The 23983-nt window shown below is 49.4% G+C and overlaps 2 protein-coding genes across 2 annotated transcripts in view; both read left to right on the forward strand.

The window, feature by feature from the left end:
- Nucleotides 1–10: 10 nt before the first annotated feature.
- Nucleotides 11–23876, forward strand: DDO (D-aspartate oxidase). The gene is made up of 6 exons (XM_072833927.1): nt 11–118; nt 1858–2033; nt 4820–4928; nt 8932–9108; nt 22171–22773; nt 23774–23876. The coding sequence occupies exons 2-6, from the start codon at nt 1862–1864 to the stop codon at nt 23874–23876; spliced, it is 1164 nt and encodes a 387-aa protein (XP_072690028.1). The 5' UTR covers nt 11–118; nt 1858–1861.
- Nucleotides 100–23983, forward strand: part of METTL24 (methyltransferase like 24) — a 147879-nt gene continuing 123995 nt past the window's right edge. The window contains exon 1 of the mRNA XM_072831781.1: nt 100–118. The gene's annotated coding sequence lies outside the window, so the exon portion shown is untranslated. The remainder of the gene's footprint in view (nt 119–23983) is intronic.

The following is a 23983-nucleotide window of genomic DNA, read 5'->3' on the forward strand; positions in this document are numbered from 1 at the left end:
TGGGAAGCAGTGTTACTTCCCCTGTGTCTCTCAGGGCACTAGACCAACCACTCCCTGGGAAAACAAGTGTTGGTGCCAGAGCCTTCTGTGGGTTCCAAGGCTGCTTTTGCTGAGACAGGTACTGGAATCCTTCCGCTTGCAGCTCGGGGGTCACCCTGTATGTGCTCTGGGGGCTTGGGGCGGTCTTGGTGGGAGCAGGGCCAGGACGTACCCCCTTGCCGGCTCACTTTTCTCCTCCCTGGCAGCCAGCTATTCTCAGCCACAGATTACTTTCCCCTCGACTTGGCTATTTTGAGAAAGTCGCTGGGCAGGGGAACCTAAGAAATGGGAAAGCCAGAGAGGGGAGGGGTGGGTGCCTTCTGCCCCCCGGGGGGAGACGGGTGGGGCTCTGCTCTTCCAGCTTGCCCGCCCCCACGGGTCTCTCCATTGCACCAGGCCCTTCCCTGCGTCCTGGCCAACCTGTTCCTTCTCAGTTAGTCGGCCCATGGCTGGGGATGGGGGGGGGGGGGTGGGGGGGGTGGGGCAAGCACATGAGCTCGCGGGGAGGAAATGCATCTACCGCCTGAGAGATAGAAGTGACACGCGTTGACCCTCATGGGAGGACTTTAACTGATCCCCAAGCCAGAGCCCCTCAGAGCTGGAAGACACCGCAGACAGCTGAGCCCCGCCAGGTTGCCCCGCTCCCAGCAGAACTGCCCGGCACCCTCCAGGGCCAAGGTCACTGTGACGGCCTGGTGGCCACGATTTGGACCACAGGACCCCTGTGAATAGAAGGCGTCCACCTGCCTATTGCTGATCGGGCGGGAAAGGGCAACTGCGCCAAGAGCCCATTACAGGCTGGCTGAGCCCACTGAGCCGGCCTGGTGCTAGAACCTTGATGAAGATGACGGTGACCGGCTGGCATACTTGCATTTCCTTTCTCTGGAGTTTCAACCTGAGACCCAGAGAGAGTTAGAGAGTGGGAACACGGGTGGAAAGACAAGCACAGTGGGAAGCCACAGTGGTCGGGGAAGCTGACAGCAGAGCAGGGCTCAGTGGGCTCCTGGGGCCCAGCTGTGCGGGGAGAGGGAGTTGGGCCTCATCCACCCCTAGTTGTTCCCACGCAGGGCGCCAGTCTCGGGCTTCTGCATGTCCACCTCCCGCGTTTCCATGCCGACTCTCAGAAGGAACAACCTCTGGGGGTCTTTATTTCCAACCCAAAGGAACCAATAAAGAATTCACATGGCCTGGTTTGCAGATGAGGGAATTGAGGCCAGGAGGCCATGGGTTGCCCCCCACCCCCCCTCCAAGTTACTGAGTCAGCACCTGAGTGGGCAAAGGAATCCAGGTTCCTTATCTGGAAAGTCTGCTCTCAGAGGGTGCGGTCTCAGGTACAGGGGTGAGGGGAAGAGGCAGGGGTGGGTGGGGAAGGCTGTGACGGAGGCAGGGAGGGGGAGTCGAGGGTTGGTTTCCAGTTAGAGCGAGGGGCGGGAGAGGGGAGGTGGGGTTCAGGTGTTCACACCCCCTGTCTCACGGTTATAACTAAACACCGGTTTGTAAACAGTAAGGGCCGAGTTCCAGACTTGCCCACTTGGCCACGTCCTCCCAGTGGCTGCCCCCCAGGGGGCTTTGGGAGCAGAGAGGGCATCTGTGCCTGGGGACAAGGCTGGGCCGCAGGAGAAGGGGGTGAGGGAGGGGGCGGAATGAGCAGAAGTGTGCTCTGGAGGCCCCGCAGGCTGGTTTTGTGCTCGTGTGCAACGCGGGGCCCAGGCCTTGCCCCCCACACTGAGCCCCAGGGGCGCCGCCGGGACAGCCTGGACCTGCGGAGGGCTTCGCCGCCAGACTCAGGCCCGGCCCGGCGCCCGCGTGTCCCCGCAGGCCCATGCACCAGCCCCGGGTCGCCGTGGTGGGGGCCGGCGTGGTGGGGCTCTCCACCGCCCTGTGCCTTTCCCGGCTGGGCCCGCCGTGCGCCGTCACGGTCGTCGCAGACAAGGTCACTCCTCACACCACCAGCGACGTGGCAGCCGGGATGCTCATTCCTCACACGTATCCAGGTGAGAGGGACTCGGCCCGTCGGTGGGCGACGACGGCTGTCGCGGGACTGTGGCGGGGGCGGTGGCACAGCCAGCTGCTGGTGCGTGTGCCTGCCACGGCGGCCTACCTCTCGGGCCGCGGTCGGGCCTGCACTAGGCCGCGGGCGCTCACACTCCTTGGCGGCCCCGACGGACAAAGCTTCGTGTCTGGCTTGGACCACACGTCCGTGGAGCATCCTCAAGGGCCCGGGGACCTGGGACACAGGCCGCGCCTCAAGGGGCTCAGTGAGGAGCACTCACGACCCCAGATGGGCAGCGCTCAGGGTCCCCACCGGGACCGTAAGGGCCACCGGGTCACAAATCACTTGCAGTGGGGCTAAAGCTATCCCTTCTAGGCCCTGGACAGACCATCAGGCAGAGGTACTCAGACAGAAAGATGCATCTTTCTTTTTGTTTTTGTTTTTTAATATGTTCCCACATCCTTTCCACTCTGTACTCTTCACTTGAAAGAGCAGCAGGCGGGAAGCAGCATCCAACAAAAACCAAAATCACTTTGCAGCCAATGAGGTTTATACTCCCTGGCTCTACTTTCTCATTCCCACTCCTTTTCTTCCTCTTAATTTTACCTTTTTAAATTATTTTTTAAAATTATTTTTTTAAAAGCTTTTATATATTTATTCACGAGACACACAGAGATGCAGGCAGAGGGAGAAGCAGGCTGTGTGCAGGGAGACCCATACGGGACTTGATCCCAGGACCCCAGGATCACGCCCTGGGCCGAAGGCAAGTGCCAAACCGCTGAGCCACCCATTGCCCCCCCGCCCCCCTTTTTAAATCCAAGTTACTCATGTACAGGAAATAGGCCCAGGAACCCGGGCTGTTTGCAGGATGCTAGTGCGTACCTTCTGGGCACCTCTCTTGTGAGCAGAGTTCTTCTGTCCGTTGTCCAGGAGCTCCTTTGCTTGCGCCAGGCCCAGGCGAGTGGTCAGTAGGCCGCAGGAGAGTCGTGGAACCAACTGCAAAGACGGAGGCCCATCTAAGAGTTCATGCGGGCCGTTGAGGCCGAGCCCACCCTTCAGCTAGGCGGCCCCGAGATCAGAGAGTGTTTCTTCCTGATGCTTCCAGAATAAGGGCTTCGGTTTTCTCTTGGGGCTTCTTTCAGGCCACCCCAGTGATAACAGTGATGTCTTCTGTCAGTATAGGGGGACCACACGTGTCCCAAGGGCTGCTGTGAGGATCAGTAAGTTAGGATGCATAAAGCAGTTAGAGCAGGCCCGGAAAGTGCTCTATCAACCGCGGTTGTTATTACCACTACTCCAGCTGCAGTTATCTTACCAGCCTTCGCGCAGGAATCCGATCACCCGGCTCGCTTGCTCTTTCCACCGCTGAATTCGAATTGTCCGTTCTTTAGGGATGACTCCTACAGCATGTGAGTCGCAGCCACTATTTTGCTGTTGAAGTTTAAAATGGGAACAGGGGTCTGCGTTTCAACACAGCCCCCAGCACCGGCTTAGGTTGTTGGGGTGTAATCCATGTGAGGTCTTATTTCGCTCTTTTTGCAAGCTTATTATTCCTTCTTTATTTCTGCCCAGTCTGCAGCTTTGGAATACAGGGCTGAGCTCACATGGACACACGATTTAAAGACGACAGCATAGACCCACTATTAAATATTGTTGGCACTTTAACAAGTGAATTGCCATAAAACCCCACAGGCTGAGATGCCCTCATTGACCTGGGGACTTTGGGGAGCAGGATGTCTCCAGAGGCCTTTTCATCTCTACTGTGAACTCTAGGGACAGTCCTCCACGCAGAGCTTACCTAGCACGCTCTCTGCCTCAGGGGCCTCACTTCCTCGGTGGCTGCCCCCATTTTAGCCACCCACCCCCCACCCAGCAGTCTCTAGCCCCACCCTGGATTCTCCCTCATGACCCTTCCATAGGGATCAGATGGCCCAATTCCTTACCCCGTTTGGATTTCTCTGCACCTCTCCAGATTACGCTTGCTCTCTGTGACCACACTGGACGCTATTATTTTGGGGCTTGAACCAAAAACCCTTATTTCATCTCCGATAGGCCCACGCCCTTCCAGAAGCTGGATCTGGGTCCAGCCTCTTGCAGGTGGCCACTGCAGGGATGCCTGGCTGACACGGAGCACTGACCCACGGTGCTGTGCCAGGGAGGTGGTGCCGAGTGACCCGGGGACTCTAAGCTATTGTGTGATTCCATGGAGTGGAGGGGGTGGAGGCAGTGGCAGCTTTGGACGGGGCTGTAGCAAGTCCTTCCCGAGGAGCTTAGCTCCACGAGACAGGCCTTGTCTCCTTGTATCAGAGGGTAAGCAACCTGGGCTTCCTATCGATGTAGTCCGTCCTCTGTTCTGGTTGACCTGGGCCCCACAGGCCAGGAGAGAGGTTCTAAGTTCTTTCTTCTATTGTTTCAACTGTGTGGCCAGCTGGAAACTTCACTCGGCCTGAACTAACTTCTGCTCAGATTGGTCAAGCATCTGTCAAGATCTAGAATGTATCTAGTGCCAAAGACCACCTTCCAGATGGCTCATATGTCAGATTTTGTCCTGCTCGGCCAATTTACCCTCTGATGATTAATCTTTACATAAAATATAAGTCAACAGCGTGTGTCGCATTCAAAACTCTGGTTGCTGATAGATTGTCCACCACAACGCGGTACCTTATCTAAATGTTCCTCCCCTGCCTCTTTTGTTTTCTCCCAGTTTCTGGGAAGGGGCTTGTTTGAAGCATAGTTATCATCGCCACTTCCCTTCTGTTCATGCTTTGCTTTCCCCCATGATTACAGACATACCCATTCCCAAGCAGAAGCAGTGGTTTAGAGAGACCTTTGATCATCTATTTGCAATTGCCAATTCTGCAGAAGCTGAAGATGCTGGTGTTCATCTGGTATCTGGGTAAGAGAGGAAATCTGAAGTTATTTTAGAATTTAGAATGATCTTAATGGACTTTAGAATTCAACATAAAATACTGTCGAGCATCTGCTGTGAGCAGAGTGCTGAACTAGACGCGGGAGGATTTTGAAGAACGTTTTAGGCTTTCCTGCAAAGAACTCAAGGGAGACAAGTTATTAGTATATCAATTATATATTAGTATATATAGTATTAGACTTTTAAAGAAAGTTTTTATTTATTTATTTTTAGAGAGAGAGTGAGTGAGTGGTGGGCGGATGGGTACTCAAGGGAGGGGCAGAAGGAGAGGGAGAAAGAAGAATCTTAAGCAGCCTCCACAAGGAGCACAGAGCTGAATGAGGGGCCTGATCCCAGGACCCTGAGGTCATGACCTGAGCTGAAGAGTTGGTCACCTGACCGACTGAGCCACCCAGGCACCCCTATAGTATTAGACTTTTAAACAACATTACAGTTTCTCATCACAAATACTATTTTGAGTTTCCTCAGGGATTATGCAGTGACTCGCAAATATGGCCAAAAAACCATATAGCAGGTAAACACCGAGCTTGGTGTTTTTGAAATGATTTGGACATTTCTATTTGACTCTTTTTTTTTTTAGAGAGACAGTGTGCATGAGCAGGGGCTACTCTGGGAAGGACAGAAGGAGAGGGAGAAAGAGAGGTTTTTTTTTTTTAATTTTTAAAAATATTTTATTTCTTTATTCATGAGAGACACACAGGGAGAGGCAGAGACACAAGCAGAGGGAGAAGCGGGCTCCCTATGGGGAGCCTGATGCGGGACTCAACACCAGGACCCCGGGGTCACAACCCGAGCCAAAGAGAGATGCTCAACCACTGAACCACCCAGGGGCCCCAGAAAGAGAGAATCTTAAGCAACCTCCACACCAGTGTGGACTCAGACTCAGGACTTGATCTCATGACTCTGAGGTCATGACCTGAGCCGAAACCAAGAGTTGGACACTTAACTGACTGAGCCACCCAGGCGCCCGTCTATTTGATTCTTAATATCTGATTTGGAGAGTTCATAATTAAATGAAAGAGTTTTTTTATTATATATATTTTTTAATTTATTTATTTATGATAGTCACAGAGAGGAGAGAGAGAAAGAGAGAGAAAGGAGAGGCAGAGGGAGAAGCAGGCTCCATGCAGTGGGAGCCCGATGTGGGATTCGATCCCGGGTCTCCAGGATCACGCCCTGGGCCCAAGGCAGGCGCTAAACCGCTGCGCCACCCAGGGATCCCCTAAATGAAAGAGTTAAAAAGAATCCTATTCAGCATTTCTAACACAAACTAACACTTAGAATATGACTATATCTTTCTATGTGTTCTTAAAAAGAGATCACTAACCATCCTGTCACTTTTAATTTATGTCTTTAATTTGTGATATAACACACATGCCGTCCATCATATCCCATGTGATAACACAGTAATGCCCTATAGCTTTCTGAAGAGCAGAGGGTTGTTTGCTTTTTACCAAGTTCTCAAAACCACTGCATCTTTTATACTGTTGAGAAAAACCTGTCCTCCCTCCTCCTTTGCAATCCTGACATTTTCTGCTAGCGAACACACCTGCATCAGGCAGATTTCTATTCTATGCTTTTCCTCTTGCCTTCCCTCACCATCACTAACGGTGTTGATGCCACTAGGTTCCCACAGTCTACACCCAGACAGAGTAGCAACTTTGACTTCTGCTCTACCTTCTGAAGGTGAATTGATACTAGAACTTCAGCTGACGAATCACATAGAAAAATTGTTCTCCTTGATTTATGACCACAATTTGGTTTTGTCCAAAACCAATGTGACCGGGATGCTTGAGTGGCTCAGTGGTTAAGCAACTGCCTTTTGGCTCAGGCTGTGATCCTGGGATCCAGGATCGAATCCCACATCGGGCTTCCTGCATGGAGCCTGCTTCTCCCTCTGCCTATGTCTCTTCCTCTCTCTCTTTGTGTCTCTCGTGAATAAATAAATAAAATCTTAAAAAAGAAAACAAAAAACAAAACCAATGTGACCATATCTAACTCACAAACTTTGTCTCTAAGTAACTTTTGAAAACAGTCGTGTCTAAAATGTAAACGTCCTTTCAAGACTAGGGTTTAACCATCATGGAAGATATTTTTAAAAATGTACTTCGAGCTAGTCTAAAAGAGAGTTATTTATTTTTCTCACATGAGTGATTTTTATACCATTTGCTTCCACAAAACATAGGATTTGAATCAGTCAGATGAAGTCAAGGGCACAAATGTCCTGAGCACCTTTGGCATAAGCGTAGAGCCTTATTCATCTGTTCATCTATGCATTTCTCCAAAACAATTTATTCAGCTTTCCCCAGTATCAGGTACTCCCTTAGGTATTAGTGATACAGTAACAAGCAATTTAGTACACACTGCTTAGCACATAGTAAATGCTCAGTAAATATATGTTGAGTGAATTTTTGAGGAAAAAAAGACACAGTCCTGCCCTCATATAGCTCATGATCTGTAGAGAAGATCCTAAATCTAACTAGTTGCAAATAGGACATGAGTTACCAAGGGAAGAGTACAGGGTACCATGGGAGTGGATATCTGGAGAATAACCTCCTCTGGAAAGTTTGAGAAGCTACCTGGAACAAAGTGATATTTCAGCAGAGCCCATCCAGATGAGTGTGGGTAGGTCAGTCTGGTGACACTGTAGAAGTGAAGGGGGAAGAGACAGGGTTGGGGACACAAGGGGTGGCATTCTAGGTAGAGGGAACCGCATAGGCACAGACCGGAGTCTAGGGCGACTGTGGTGTGTTGGAGAGACTGAAAACATTCAGGCTAATGGGACCATTGAGAGATGTTATCCATTGAACCAACTGATCATGTTTACATGTCAAAAATATCCTGCCTGTAGTGTAGAGAACAGATGTTTGGAGAGAAAGAGATGGTGGTATAATTGATTAAGTGTTGACAATGGGGATTTGAGGGGATTGAGGAATGCCTGAGAAGAGAGATGATGGGACTTGAGACTTGGCAGTTGGTGGCATGTGGAATGGGGGGCAGAAAGAAAGTCAACGCTGGTCTGAGTCTGGCTTTGGAGCTCAGGAGGCGTAGCCCTCAGCGTGTTTAGCCTGTAGACGATGGTGAAGATAAGGGAGGGGCGATCTAGCCCAGAGAGGGTGTGCAGAATGAGGCAGCAAGAAGGCCCAGAAAGGAGCCCTGTAGTGAATGACATTCACACCTTCCCCGGGGACCCCTTTGAATAAATTACTGAGGGATATATAAATTCTGGTGTGCGAATGACCACATCATTAGCAACTAGGTACAGTAAGGTGATTTTCCTTCCTATTTTAGAGCAGCCGTGATGTACAGCACTTATTCCTATCGATGAAAACAAACCAAGGCTTGCAAATCCAAACACAGTCCTAGCAGCTGTTGGTAGCACTACTACCGGCTGGTTAACCACCAGTAGCATTCTAGCCTCATCCACCTCGGCCATGCTGGTGGCTTAACAATAACTGGGCTCCTCTTGACGACACAATTTCTCTTACTGACGGCATGAGGGGATGACCCACAACTTAACTCATAACTCACACTCTGCCTCCTGTACGCCCACCATGGCTCGCTTCAAATTAGGTATTTTGTTCAAAATTGAGGGCAACCTTAAAACTTCTGATGGATGCTTACAACTTATGTAAAATGTTACACAAAACACCAAAACCTTTCCTCAAAAATGCCATAGTCATAAGTAAATAAAGAAAATCTGAGCAACAGCTTTGCAGAAAAAAAAAAGAATTAAATCTAATTTTTAGAACACAACTTTTAAAATGTCTCATTCCCCCCAATGTCATGAACATTTTAAATTTAACTGCCAAATGATCTAAACCCAAGAGAATAGAAGAATAGATCTTTTTCTTTTTATGGGTATAGGAAGTGGGTTTGTAAAATGCTTTAGAGAATGTCATGGGGCTGGGGGTTCTCGGGAAATGTATTTCACAAAATTTCAGGAAAATTTTCCACTTACGTATTTGAGTTGGCAGATATTTCGGAGTGTTCCTACTGAAGAAGTGCCATTCTGGGCCGATGTGGTTCTGGGGTTTCGAAGAATGACCGAGGCTGAACTGAAGAAATTCCCCCAGCATGTGTTCGGTTACGCTTTCACGACTCTGAAGTGTGAAAGCTCTACCTACCTCTCATGGTTGGAGAAGAGGTCAGTTGAAATGGCTCCTTGCCACCTCCTTTATTAGTGTCATGGCCATAAGTAATTTCATAGCCACCCATAAAATATGTACAGAAAACTCCCCGTGGCCCCTCAGAGCTCTTCTGCAGCGTGTGTTGTGGCTCACAACGGCCAGAGCTTTGTCAAACAATCTGAAGACGTATTTGTGTCACAAGGAGTAAGTGATACCACACTGGTGGTAACACATCCATCTTCGAGTGTACATGATGCGTGGTTCTTCTTCATGATGCATGACTTGGTCCCTCGCCTACCAGTAAGTGAAACCTACTCACTGAAACCATATCTTAGCCTCCTCATTCGTAAAATGGAGACGTTTGGAGAGCACACTCCCAGTTCTAGAATTATATGATTTGCTCCAGTTCTTCAGATGGAGAATTATTAAGCTTACTATCAACTGTTTTTGAAATTTTTTTCTCACTAGTGATAAAGCAAATAGCTTCCATATTTTCTTTGTTATAATTAAGACCTCTACACCTGAGAGGTCTTATCTATATTAGGCAATTGCTTCCTCATCAAGTTCAGTCCAAAATACCTTGAACTTGCATTTTTGATTTGGTTTTCGGGACTTCCTGATTCCAGAGTGTTAGGAAACACATCAAGAGCACCTTTATTTGAGACACAACAATAAATCCCTCTAATTTAGTCTGGAAATTGTAAGCGTATTGAGGGTTGTGAAACACTGGCTCTTTCAACCCCCAAATCTGTATGTTTTGTACATAAATAGGGACAAGGTGATTTATTGTGTAAACATTAGAAAAGTGACTTGTGGTAAGTGGTGGCACCAATGATCCGGTCCCAGGTGTGGACTATAGGGTAATTGATTCCTACAATTCATTAATCCCACAATTCTGTGCTCAGCATCTATGTCTTGAACCCAGCCCTGTGCTAGAAGCTGGTCAAAAAAAAAAAAAAAATGTGATCACTCTTCTTAAGGAATTGAGAGTCTAGTAGGGGTGATGGTGTGCATGTGTGTGTATGTGCATCTACGTGTGTGTTTATACATGTGAATTAACAATTACAGTAACTTGCATGGTAAGAGTTGCACAGATTTTGAAGGTGGATTGGGAGCACAGAGGAGGGAGCCTAAGTCTGTTAGGCTCATGTCAGGAACCGTATGGTACCTCTTTGTAGCTTGATAAGTGCTCTTCTCACTTTTACCTATTAGCAGTTCATAGGGGATATTTTCCTTTTGTGAGTCCCAGTTTTCACTAAACTCATTCTTTTATGCCTTGTTCACTGGGCCTTAAACTGTGTTTGCATGCTCAATTCGAACCTGTAGACATCAGCCCACTAAATGAACATTTTGAGCCATCGCACGATGAAGTTGCCCACCAGCCGATAGTCAAGTTGCAGCAGCACCACGATCTTTCCCTCCGGGGCAATGTTGTACAGTTTTCTTTTTAAGATTTTATTTATTTATTCATGAGAGACACACACACACACACACACACACACAGAGAGAGAGGCAGAGACACAGGCAGAGGGAGAAGCAGGCTCCATGCAGGGAGCCCGACGTGGGACTCGATTCTGGGTCTCCAGGATCACGCCCTGGGCTGAAGGCAGGCGCTAAACCGCTGAGCCACCGGGGCTGCCCCTACAGTTTTCCTTCTTGTCCTTGTATTATAAAAATGACCAGGAATAGGAAATTGAAAATGTTAATGCTAGTGACTTGAGATGGCGATATCATATGCTTTATCTTAATTAAATTCAGATAAAGGGGAATTATTAGGCATGCCTCAAGTGGCAGGGCTTTACCGTCATTCTGGTACATCATTTTCTTGGATTATGATAAGAAAAAAAATGGAAGAAAGTGTGCAAGGTGTTGAGTCTAACGAGTGAGGTGTCATTGGAGACTTTTATCATTTGAGGCTGAAGTTTCATTATTACCCCCAAGTCTATTGCTTGGCTTCTGCGTCTTGAGACTTTTTCCTCCATGTTCGGGAAGCTCTAGAAAACCTGGCTGGATCCTTGTGGTCTTCTGCACATGCGGGGAAGGGGGGAGCCTGCAGAGTGTTTGTTCTCCATCCCAGACACTGGTGAGGGCTGGCTTCTCCGTGTGGAAATGGTGGGGGGTCAGGGATGTTAATGGACACGGAAATGATGGAAGTGGATGAACTTGTATAACCCTTTACCCCGATTCCTAACAGTTTAAATGCTGTTCCCACTCTCTCCCTCATATATATATACACATTTTCCCCTAGAACCATTTAAGAGTAAGTTGCAGACATGCTGCCCTATGATTTCTAAATATTGCCATGTATATTTTCTAGGAGCAAGGAAATTCTTTTACGTAAGCAGAGTGCTATGATAAAAATCTTGGTATTTGTATTGAAGCTGTAATCTCTGGACCTTATTCATATGTTATCCCCCAAAAAGACCCAGTGAGGTCCTTATATAGATACACCTGATATCTAAACACGATCAAATCCGCAGTCACACATTACATTTACTTGTCACACCTCTTTAGTGGTCTTTCTCTCGTATGACCTTTATTGCTTTGAAGAGTGCAAACCAGTTGCTTTGTAGGACATCTCTCACTTGGGGTTTGTCTGAGACTTCCTCATGATCAAATTGACGTTATATGTTTTTGGTGGAACCCCACAGAAGGAATGTTGAATCCTTAGAGGCATCATATCAGGGGGCACATGGTGTCAGTTTGGCCTCCTTCCGGTGATCACTCGGCCTGCCAGTTATCTCTAGTGTGAAATTACTACTTTTTCCCTTTGTAATTACTAAATGCTTGGCCAAGATTCACCTTGAAATCGTGTAAATACTCTGTTCCTCATCCAAACTTTCACCTGTTAGTTTTAGCATCCATTCATGATTCTTGACTCCATCATGATTGTAATGTTGGCCAAATGATCATTTCTTTTTATTTATTTATTTATTTATCTGAGGGGGAGTGAGCACATGGGAGAGGGGAACAAGAGGAGGAGTGGGAGTAGGTGCAGGAGGAGGGGGAAAGGATCTCAAGCAGGCTCCCTGGACTCCGGGCTCATCTCACAACCCTGAGGTCATGACCTGAGCTGAAACCAAGAGTCAGAGAGCCAACCAGGTGCCCCGCCAGGGGATAATTTCTAACTCCTTCTATGTTTAGTTTGCTTCCCCCTAAAAGGAAAACCTTTCCCCACCCCTATATTTATTCAATCATTGATTTATTTCACCATGGGCATAGGAATTCCTATATTAATCAGTGCATTATAATCTATTACTCTTATTATTTATTTTGAGCTTCAAATTGACTAAGATTTGGCCAGTGGGAGTCCCTTCAAGCTGCTCTTGTGTCTTTTTGACTTGTCTGCCTCTCCCTCTCTTTCTCTCTCTCTTGCACTTTCTTACTTTTGGGCACACAACAGCATTCCACGCACTCCAATTGTGAGAAGGAAAACATTTTCTTTTCATGAATATTTCCTTCCATCTTTTCCTTAAAACAAACCCGACGCAACGCTACATTTTAAATTTATATATTCAGTGGAGACATAAGCTACTTTTAACTCTGCCTCCCTTCTACTTCCCTTTGTTCCCTGAAGTTTCTTTCTGTTGTGATTTTGGGGTGTAGAGAACACACCCAACATCAGACCCTCTCCTACCGTGTCCAGCCTGGGAGAACACACACAGGAGCCCACACTGGTACATGTGAACATTTAAAAGTTCCACATCAAGCTAACAAATCATTAAATAAAATATCATTTATCCTTTTACTTTAACAAATGGGACTTGCAACCACCCAAAAGGTCAAGTTCTCATTTAGAATTCTTGGATTCTCAGGAGTGCTGCACGTGAGCATGGTGGCAGGGGGGTCTAGGTACATGCCACGAGGCACCCTAGTCCATGCACCCAAGCTTTATTCATACTCCCCCACCCCTGAAAATAGGTGTCCTTCGGCCACCCCTTGGGGAAGGGTGCACAGTGGCATGGTCTGCCCCTCGGAAGAAGACAATGCAGGCAGGCCCTGGAAGTAGGGAGAAAATGTGGGAATCATGGGTTCCCAGCTCATGGACTGGAAGTGACAGCGGAGGGCTCTTGCTGGGTGCATCCCTTGGCCCCACATACTCATTTTTTCATGCACAGCTGGAGGAGGGCCACAGTGGGGTCCTCTAAGTGGCTCAGTGGAAGGGAAGTACAGCTCAGGTCAGCCAAGGTAACCTCTAAGTCCTAGAAATAGTCTTGAGCTTATGGTAATTAGGTGTGTGTGTGCATGTGCATGTAGTTTCTCCTAATTTTTCAGTGAAGCATTGGGTATAAAGTCTAGACAGAAAACTTAAATAGAAATTCTTCCTGGAAGAGAGGGCGCATTGCTTTCATTTTGCTTAAGTAAGAGCTGAATGGTAGATAAGGTCCTTGGAAGATGGGGAGTTTTGTGGGGGCAGAGGGAGCCTTGTCCCCAGCCCCCGGAACAAGTGGCATTGCTCCAGGAGGGAGCAGAGGCAGGGAGGCCAGCCTCACCCCCACTGTCTCTGTCCCTCCTTGGAGGAGTCTTTCTAAGCCTCCCGGTTTGCCCTGGGGCTGCCCTGGGTAGGCAGTGGGAAGCTCCAGGTGGACGAGGGGCATCCCCAGGCTGACCCAGTGAGGCCCAGTCCCCAGCACGGCCCCCATCCCAGCCACCCTCCCCCTCTGGCTGAGAAGAAATGGCTTAGCTCTGGGGGCCCCCCTCAACCGCTTTCACATGGAGACAAATAGTATCTGACGATTTGTTCTCCCTGCTTCTAAAGTATCAGGAAAACAGGCCCCTTATTTCCATAACAACCTAATTCTCAGGCCTAATCTCTAACAGGGGGTGAAGACCTGGGAGAAATCCCGCTGCCTTCTCATGAGTTGGAGGCCTGCCGTCAGCATTTCACTCTACTTAAAATAACCTGGGGTCAAGTGGTACTTTGTGCCCGTGGGAGCCGCGTCCTGACAGCGATGCCACTGGCCTGAGGACCAGTCGGCTGGGGTTCCTGCCTTGGAGCACGCCGCTTCCTGTCTGTTTTTAGGTGACAGCGTCAGGGAGACGAGGCCTGAGGGGCAGCTCCTGTCCCCCCTAGCGTCCTGGGGAGGTCTCCGTCAGCCCATTTTTTTCACACACACACGTCCACCACGACGGGGGGCTGGGACGTGGGTGCCTCAGACAGACAAAGACAGTGCACACACCCTTGTCCTCCCAACCCCATCCCGCCCTCTCAGCACGTTTGTGCCCCTCACACCTTCCTCTTCCTCTCACCCCAGCCCCTGCAAGAGGTCTGCACAGGTAGCACACAGGGCCCCCACTCTGTGGAGATCAGCCGTCCTCTTCCCTCAGGGCCTGACATCTGGCCAGAAGGCCAACGTGAGGGAGGAAGGCAGCCACATGTCCCCTTTCCTCCTGAGGGAGGCTTCGTTGGGCAAGAACCAACTCCTCCATGCCCAAGGCAGCCCTCCCAGGGGAGGATTTCAAGCCAAGGGGGAGGCAGGGCCGTGTTGAGTTGGGGTGAGGGGGTGGGCCCCCCTGGGCTCACCCCGTGGGCTCTCCTCCACCAGGGCCACCCCAGCGGGGAGTCACACAATCCCTGCTTGTTCCTCGCACCCAGGGTCTGCGGTGTTACCTCCTACACCCCTTCTACACAATGTGAGTGTTCAGCCTACACTGTTCTGACTCAAAAACAGGCTTTTCACTCAGCAAGCCACACACACAACAATGTCTCCGTCCTAAGCTCTATGCTTCTGAAATAATATAAACTTCCAGGAAGGACCAAAAAAAAAAAAAAATGTTTTTAACCACAACTGGGGTCGTTAACTTTTTCTTCAAAGAACAGAAGGCATCGTCTCCCTGTCAAAAAGAAAAGAGAGAAAGAAAGAAAGAAGCCATGCCTGATGATATCCAGAACAAACAAAAGAACAAAAACCCCTCCGAGGACTAATCAACCATGCAGATCATGTTTTATATCCTCAGCCAGTGGAGTCAGATTCTGCTGCTTTTTCCTTGCCCCTTCCAGGAAATGAATCAGAGAGGCAGTAAGTCAACCGAGCCTGTCTCTTTGCCAGACGTCCTACCTAAATAAATCATTCCGGCTGGATCAAGATCGTCCTGCCTTTGACATCATCCGGAGAGCTGGGCGCCCCATTTCTGTGCCGGGGACCCTGTAGCCTAGGTACACTGCTTTCTCTTGGGAGGCCACGCTTTATACCGTGGCCCCGATGAGGCCTGCACCCGCAGCACTGACCACACGGAGCTTCCTTCCCGCTGGGGTAACAAGGCCTCAGGGTTCCTCTCCCTGCCTCCCATCCCCTGTAGCTTCTGTCCCCCCCCTTGGCCTGAGTCGCAGCGGTGCCTCTGAAAAACACCTTGTGTGGCTCCCCCTGCAGCTGGACAGAAATAGGGACCGTGCATCAGGAACGGGCCGGATGGACCCTGCCTTAGACACGTCCAGCCTGCAAAGGTGCCTTCCTGCGTGTAGCAGACAGAGCCCGGCTTCCCCAAGACGAACATGCCCTTCGCTGCTGGGGCTCAGCTGCCCTTTCCCAGGCGTCTAGATATTTCTGTCCCAACCCAGCACCTGCCACCTTGAGCCAGAGCAGCCGTGGACAAATGACAGTCCCAGACGCATGTCTAACTCGAGCCACCCCCCCCCCCACCTTGGCTGCCTGGCCTCGAGGATCAAGTGGGAGGTTCCAGCTGGGAGGTTCCGGCCGGGAGGGTGCAGGATGACGGTGGCAAGGAGGTGAGCAGGGAGGAGGTGGAGGCTGCGGGCAGGCCTCAGGGCAGCTCCACGGGCGCACCAGGTCCCTGAGGCCCTAGCTGCTGGCCCGCTTCGTGGGGTGCAGCTGTCCCTTCCAGGGCCACCCTGCTCAGAGAAACCCTGGGCCCCATCCACCAGGGGTGCAGAGGCTGCCCTTCCCCAGAAGAAAGCGGGGAGCGGGTAATCCAAGTCCAGGGAGTGGTCTAAGCAGGGATGGATATTCTGACGAGTGGGAGATGGAAATCGGTTGGTTTGTTGGAATACGCATCGCAAGGAAATGTGGGGGGGCGGGGGGGGGCGGGGGCGGCCTCAGATGAGATCATGTCGTCGGGTCAAATTAGACTATTATAAAAGACAAGAAATCCCACATAGTCTTCACTCAGATTCACCAAACCTCAAACTTGCAGATGTGCTTTATCCTTTTCCCTCTAAATAGACACCTTTTTTTTTCTGAACCATTTGAGAGTAAACTGCAGATGTGATGCCCCCTTTACCCCAAATACTGAATAGGTATTTCTTAAACCCAAGGCCATTCTCTTACATAACCAACGTCAACTTATCAGAATGTGGGCATTAAGTTCACATGGGTACATTTCTGAAACCTACAGACCTTATTCAGGTAGGTTTCTCTGAATTTTTCCAATTGTCCCAATAATACACATTGCAGCAAAAGAAAATCCAGGATCGTATAGCATATATTGCAGATATACATGTATTTACTTTATATATTTATATATGTGTGTGGGTCTATGTGTGTGTGTGTATATATATATATAATACATGCATATAGATAGATATAAATATATCTATATAGATATATATTCATTAGAAGCAAGTGACTAGGTTCAGCCCGCATTCAAAGGGAGGGGAATTAGGCTTTAGGCTTGAAGGGTTCAAAGAATTTCTGAGGATATTTAGAAAACACCACCATTGATCCTCTGAGCACAAATTGTTCACATTCCTACCACATGCAGAATGTGCATATATATGTATATTGAAGAGCTATTATAAGCTATCTTAGGTATAGCTGCATTAAGTGTCACTAGGATGGAACAGCGGACTTCTTCTATATTTAGAATAAGTCCTATATTTTTATGCTTTATTAGTTGTATGACCTAGGCTTTGCTTCAAACTTTTATTTAATGTCTAGTTAACATACAGTATAATATAGGTTTCAGCAGTAGAGTTCAGTGATGCATCACTTACAAACAACACCCAGTGCCCATCCCAACAAGGGCCCTCCTTAGGACCCATCACCCAGCTAGCCCATCCCCTGCACCCACCTCCTTCTGTCAACCCTCAGTTTGTTCTCTATATTGAGAGTCTCTCTTATGATTCGCTTCCCTCTCTTTTCCCCCCTTCCCCTATGTTCATCTGTTTCATTTCTTAAATTCCACATATGAGTGAAAGCATATGTTGTCTTTCTCTGACTGACTTATTTCACTTAGCATAATGCTCTCTAGCTCTATCCATGTCACTGCAAATGGCAAGATACCATTCTTTTCGATGGCTGAGTAATATTCCAGTGTGTTTGTGTACATGCACATGTGCGTATACCATATACCACTTATACATATACCACTTCTTCTCTATCTATTCATCAGTCGGTGGACAACTGGGTTCTCTCCATAGTCTGGTGATTATTGATAATGCTGCTGTGAACATCGGGGTGCATGTACCTCCTTGAATGAGTATTTCCGTATCCTTTTGGGTAAATACCTATTAATGCAATTGGTGGGTTGTAGGGGAGCTTTATTTTTAACTTCTGGAGGGAACAGTGGACTTTTTCTGTGAATCTGTGTGCATAGTACTATTTGCCAAGTGAGATTTTAAATTAGGTTTCCTTTTTACCTCATTTTGAAATATACTGGACATAGTTGATTTTCTGATCACTTTTATTAAGGTGGTGTGCTTTTGGCTTGAAGCAAGGATTAAATTTTTTAATTGACCATGTCTAATATTGCATACAAAATACATAACACAATGCTTAGCAAAGCCAACCCTTCCCCCCACCCAGGTTCTTGGCCACCATCCTCTCCTAGCCTCCTTGCATCTCTCTGCATCTCTAGTGATGGCTTCCTAGCTCTTCACTCTTTCTCTCCACTCAAAGCTAACCTCATATCAGTGGCTCAAAAACTCAATGCTGTTTTCCTCATTCCAACGAACTTTCTACCAGCAGTGGGGAGAATTGTCCTTTTTCTCGCTCTGACAACTGGGGTTCCACTGCATGGCAGCCCTGCTCAGGCCTGACTCTCACCAATTCTCTTCAAGTCCGTCCCCTCAAGCTCTGGCCCTCGCCTTCTAATGAGAATGTTCCAGCCAGTGTGAGGAGCAGCTGGGCAGACACCATGTCATCCCCTCTTCTCTCTACCCTCCTTGGTGGGGATCGATTTTCCAAAAGCAGTCTGGTTTGCAGAGAAGCATCCTGGCCTTCATGCAGACAATCATGTACCCTCTTACCCCATAGTCATCTTGGATCCTTAGAAGAGACCTTTTGCTTTCTTTTTTTAAAAGATTTTATTTATGTATCCATGAGAGACAGAGAGAGGCAGAGACACAAACAGAGGGAGAAGCAGGCTCCCTCCGGTAAGCCCCATGTGGGACTCAACCCCAGGTCCCCGGGATCATGCCCTGAGCCCAAGGTAGACGCTCAACTCCTGAGCCACCCAGGAATCCTAAGAGTTTTTACTTTGTATTCGTCTAATCTACAAACCTATTTGGATAATATTCCCAGATTAATGGTACAAGCTATCAAGATGTTGCCAAAGGGAGTGTTAAAATGTCTACCTTTGGCAAGATGAAAAGTGCTCAAAAATCTTAAATAACAAAAACACTGTTCCCCTCCTCCCCAGTTTCTACTCACTAGGTTCCCCAAACAATTTAGGGTGTAAGTGTCAGCAGGCGAATTCCAGGAGCATATGGTTCCAGGGCAGTATCTTGGCCCTGCTGCTCCCATCGTTTTTGTCTCTGCTGGGCTGCACCCCACATCCTGACCTGAACTCCCGCTCCCAGTTCCCTCCTGAGCTCTATGCCCAGTGCTGTGGTCAAAGCAGCCCCATCCCTCGTATTAGAGCTCACAAGGACCCCTGTCTTTCTCCTGTGTCCTGTTTCCCTCATTGAGTCTCCCTGCTGAACCCCCACCTCCCTATATCAGGAGGGAGGATTCCTCTCTTACCTGGCTTAGGCTGTGGCAGGGATGGGAGGTGGGGTGCAGGAATGCCTCCAGTCCCATGAGAAGGAAGAGGATGAGGGGACTCCCCTTTGCTTCTGGAAGGTAGTGCGTGTGTGTGTGTGTGTGTGTGTGTGTGTGTGTGTGTGTGTGTAGAAGCACTTAGTGGAGCCCCATCCCTCTCGAGGCTACATCTGCTCAATTTCCCTCTTGCTGAAATGCCCAGTGAGTTGAAGGAGGGGCTCTAACGACAACCACCCCCCATGTTTATGCATCAGGCTGACACAGTCCTGCAGAGGGCTGACTTTTAGGCTTGGTGAAGGTGGGCACTTTTGGCTTTTAGAGAGATGACCAGAAGACATTGGTCGGGGTCTGTTTAGTGACCACAAATTCTTGAGTCCCCCGTCCCACCTTTCCTCAAGGTAGGGTGGGACAAGGCATTCTTCCCATCTAGAATGAGGTCTTGCTCAGTTGCAGGAAGCCCTACGGGGAAAGTCACCCTGCTTATACCCACCCCCCAACCATGTCATTCAAAACCTCTAGGATAAAATAACTACCTCATGTGGTTGTAAAAGTGCTGGGTCACCCAACCTACAGCTTCCAGGTCTGGTTTCCTCCTACACCCTGGTGCCGCCTGATGCATCACCCGAGGGATAACAGTAGAGATGGGGCATCACCACAGGGTTGCATGGCAACAGTGCGAGGATGACGGGTCCCTGGCACATTCAGTAAGTTCCACCCTGGGGTAGAGGCCTGCGAGGTACTCAGCACAGCAAGCTTGCCAGGCCTTTCCAACAGCCCAACCGCGGATAATTTCAGAAGTCTCCAGGTAGAGAGTGGACTTCCATCAGTAGTGACCAGGAGGAGACCGTGAAATGGAAGAGAAGGGCATTTGCGTTTGTTGAATTCTTACATAATCTTTATTAAAAACCCTGTGGACTCAGCATTCTTACCCCACGATAATAGTTGAGGAAACAAGTTCAGTTCAGTCCAGTCACCAGGCTGGTAAAATTCCTTTATTTGTCTGAATTAGGAAAAGAATTGAGTTTTAATTAGAATAGTTGGAACGCAGGGCACAATGTTTGATTATCAACACGTGGAATCCGCAATCTATTACTAGCAAAATCAAGATAATGTTCAAATAATAATCAGTGTAAAAAATTTTTTGAAGCCCAGATGTCATTCTTACAGGCTAATAAACCATTGAATGTAAGTGATAGATGGGTGTGCAAAGCAGGGAAACCCCTGGACAAGATAGCGGGTCTTGTATTTTGTGGTAGCATAGCAACGGCACCCTTTCCTGCCGCCCCCCCCACTAAAAAAAATTACTGAGGAACTACAGTGTGTTAGGGGATCTATCAGACTTTTCCCAGATGCTGGCTCACTTCATTTTCACAAGGAGTCTATGAAGTCAATGCTGGTATCTCCAAATTACGGATGGAGAATGAAAGGTCACAGAAATTAAATAAACTGACCAAGGTTTTATGATTGGTAAAGGGGAGAGTGCGCCTCAACTCTTTGTAAAAGTTTTTTCGTTACAGTCATTGTTTTAAAGAATACTAACACGTCACAATATGTTGGCCAGTATTACCACGAAATTCATAGATGAATATATTAGAACTAATGCTAGTGAACTGTACACCTAAAAATGAGTGAGTACACCTAATGTTATGTGTATTTTACCACAATTAAAAAAAAAGATTTACAGGATCTAGATAAGCCATTTCCCTTAAAAAATTGATTTATTCATTTTAGAGAGAGAGAGAGAGCCCACACGTGTGAGAAAGAGCGAGGGGGGGCAGAGGGGGAGGGAGAGAAGCAGACCCTCTGCTGAGCTGGGAGCCCAATCCTGTGGGGCTCCATCCAATGACTCCGAGATCACAACCCCAGTGGAAACCAGGAGTCCCACGCCCAACCTACTGAGCCACCTGGATGCTCCAAGCCATTTTTCCTTCTCCTTCTCCTTCTCCTTCTTCTTCTCCTTCTTCTTCCTCCTGTGGGGCTCCATCCAATGACTCCGAGATCACAACCCCAGTGGAACCAGGAGTCCCACGCCCAACCTACTGAGCCACCCAGATGCTCCAAGCCATTTTTCCTTCTCCTTCTCCTTCTCCTTCTTCTTCTTTCTTCAGATTTATCAATTTATTCATGATAGACACAGAGGGAGAGAGAGGCAGAGAGAGAAGCAGGCTCCATGCCGGGAGCCTGACATGGGACTTGATCCCAGGACTCCAGGATCGCACCCCAGGCCAAAGGCCAGCAAGCGCTAAACCGCTGAGCCACCCAGGGATCCCCTAAGCCATTTCTTTTTGATATCGATATACTTGGTCCAAAATATCATTATCAACCACAACTATTACTGCATCTGCTGCAAATACTTTGCATTCCTCTCATGCTAACATTCCTGCAATAGACATAAAGTGGGGAATGGGACCCCTGTTCCAAAAATCTAATTGGGGAGACTGGAATAATGCAAGGGAACATGCAAGAGTTAACAATAGGAGACAAAATGTCTATAGCTACAAATTGAGGTGCCAAATGAACAGCATAAAAAAATGCTCTGGGATTTAAAACACGGATTAACTTAGTGTTGATTGAGCATCTAGTATGATCTAGGAACTTACAAAACGTAAAAAGGACAGCACATTTCTTTAGTTTTGACATTTAAAAAAAAGATTTTTAATTTATTTATTCATGAGAGACACACAGAGAGAGGCAGAGACACAGGCAGAGGGAGAAGCAGGCTCCCTGCAGGGAGTGGAGGTGGGACTCGATCCCAGGACCTTGGGATCACGCCCTGAGCCAAAGGCAGATGCGCAACCACCGAGCCCCCCAGGTGTCCCTAAAATAATTTTTTTTTTTAAAAGAGAAGGTTACCATTTGGGTAAATCCATACACATCATATTTGCTTGTAAGTGCACAGACCGTCTCTGCAAGGGCACCCCGGGAACTGGAAACTGGTGGGCCCAGGTTGAGAGGGGGACCCCGGAGTCACGCCCCGGGCCGAAGGCAGAGGCTCCACCGCTGAGCCCCCCAGGGGTCCCCCGTTTTGGACTTTTGGAACAGGGCTTCATTTCGCCTGCAGTTTCGGAGGCAGTCGCTGGCGGGGCCCTGGGGGGGGGGGGGTGCGGGGGCGCACCTGATGGTCCCTCTCCTTCCTCCCAGGTTAAGAGCAAGCGGGGTCCCGATCCTCAGCCGGCGCCTGGGAGACCTGTGGGAGCTGCACCCCGCCTTCGACGTCGTGGTCAACTGCTCGGGCCTGGGCAGCCGGCAGCTTGCGGGCGACGCCGAGGTCCTCCCGGTGCGCGGCCAGGTGCTGCGCGTGCGCGCCCCGTGGGTGAAGCATTTCATCCGGGAGGGGGCCGGGCTGACCTACGTCTATCCGGGCGCCTCCGACGTGGTGCTGGGCGGGACGAGGCAGGAGGGGGACTGGAACCTGTCCCCCGATGCCGAGGCCAGCAGGGACATCTTTTCCCGTTGCTGCGCCCTGGAGCCGTCGCTGCGCGGAGCGGCCGGGCTGCGGGAGCAGGTGGGCCTGCGGCCGGGGGGGCGCGGGGTGCGGCTGCAGGCGGAGCGGGTGCGCGGCGCGGCGGGGACGCTGCGGGTGGTCCACCACTACGGCCACGGCGGCGGCGGCGTCGCGGTGCACTGGGGCGCCGCCCTGGAGGCCGCGCTGCTGGCCCGCAGCTGCGCCCCCGCGCCCCCCGCGCCCCCCGCGGACCCCGCGGACCCCGCGGCCCCCGCGGACCCCGCGGCCCCCGCGCCCAGGTTGTAGCCACCCCCACCCCGCCCCGCTGAGCGCCCGCAGGTGGATCCCCCCAACTTTCCCGTCGCACGCACGCAGGCTTCCTCAGCTGCTCTCTTTTGGTCTCCAAATTGCCAATGCTCCGGACGAATCAGGACTAGGAGTCTAACCCACGAGCCACGCACCGCTGGGCCCAAGCGGAGGCCTAACCACCCAGCGGGGCATGACTCTACTTTTGTTAAGAATACTTGTTCCAGGGGGTCCCTGGGTGGCGCAGCGGTTTGGCGCCTGCCTTTGGCCCAGGGCACATGCTGGAGTCCCGGGATCGAGTCCCGCGTGGGGCTCCCTGCATGGAGCCTGCTTCTCCCTCCTCCTGTGTCTCTGCCTCTGTCTCTCTCTATGTCTATCACAAATAAATAAATAAATCTTAAAAAAAAAAAAAAAAAAAGAATACTTGTTCCAGGGCCGCCCAACTGGGGGTGCGGGTGGGCTCAGCAGGTTAGGGCCGCCTTCAGCCCAGAGCGTGATCCTGGAGACCCAGGTTAGAGTCCCACGTCGGGCTCCCTGCGTGGAGCCTGCTTCTCCCTCTGCCTGTGTCTCTGCCTCTGTCTCTCTCTCTCTCTCTGTGTCTCTCATGAATAAACAAATAAAATCTTAAAATAAAATAAGTAAATGTGAATAATATATATATATAAAATACTTGTTACAGAATAAGATTTCTCTTAGGTCTGGTGTTCAAAGATCTGCGCTAATAATTTACACAGGGGCTGGAGGCTGTGGGGGTGTTGACATCTTGGGGCTCATAAATCCACGGGAAGAGCTAAGGTATGGAAAAGGCTTGAGTCACTGCCAGCTGCAGAGCTGCCCGTGATGCCTGTGGGTTGTGCTCAAGGGGGCATTATAAGCCCCCTGAATAAAATGATCATACGGTGATCATACGACAAATTTAAGAGATTATCACAGTTAAGACAAGACAAAGCATGGTTGCTGCTAGTACTAGTGGCAACCTCTTCCTCCCCTCAGCTGGTTAGAGGACGGGGATGAAGTCACCTACGGACATGGCATCGACTCAATAGCTGCCTGGGGTCAGGCCCCTAAGGGTGCTACTGTCCATTACCACAAATGATTGTGTTGTGTGGTTGACTTTGCCTAAGCATTTTTGAAGATTAAGTACCAGGCGCAGCCAAAGAGCTAATTTGCTGATTAAGATGGAACAACCATTCCGAATGAAAT

The sequence above is a fragment of the Canis lupus genome, chromosome 7, assembly GCF_048164855.1.
Source record: "Canis lupus baileyi chromosome 7, mCanLup2.hap1, whole genome shotgun sequence".
Classification (NCBI taxonomy): domain Eukaryota; kingdom Metazoa; phylum Chordata; class Mammalia; order Carnivora; family Canidae; genus Canis; species Canis lupus.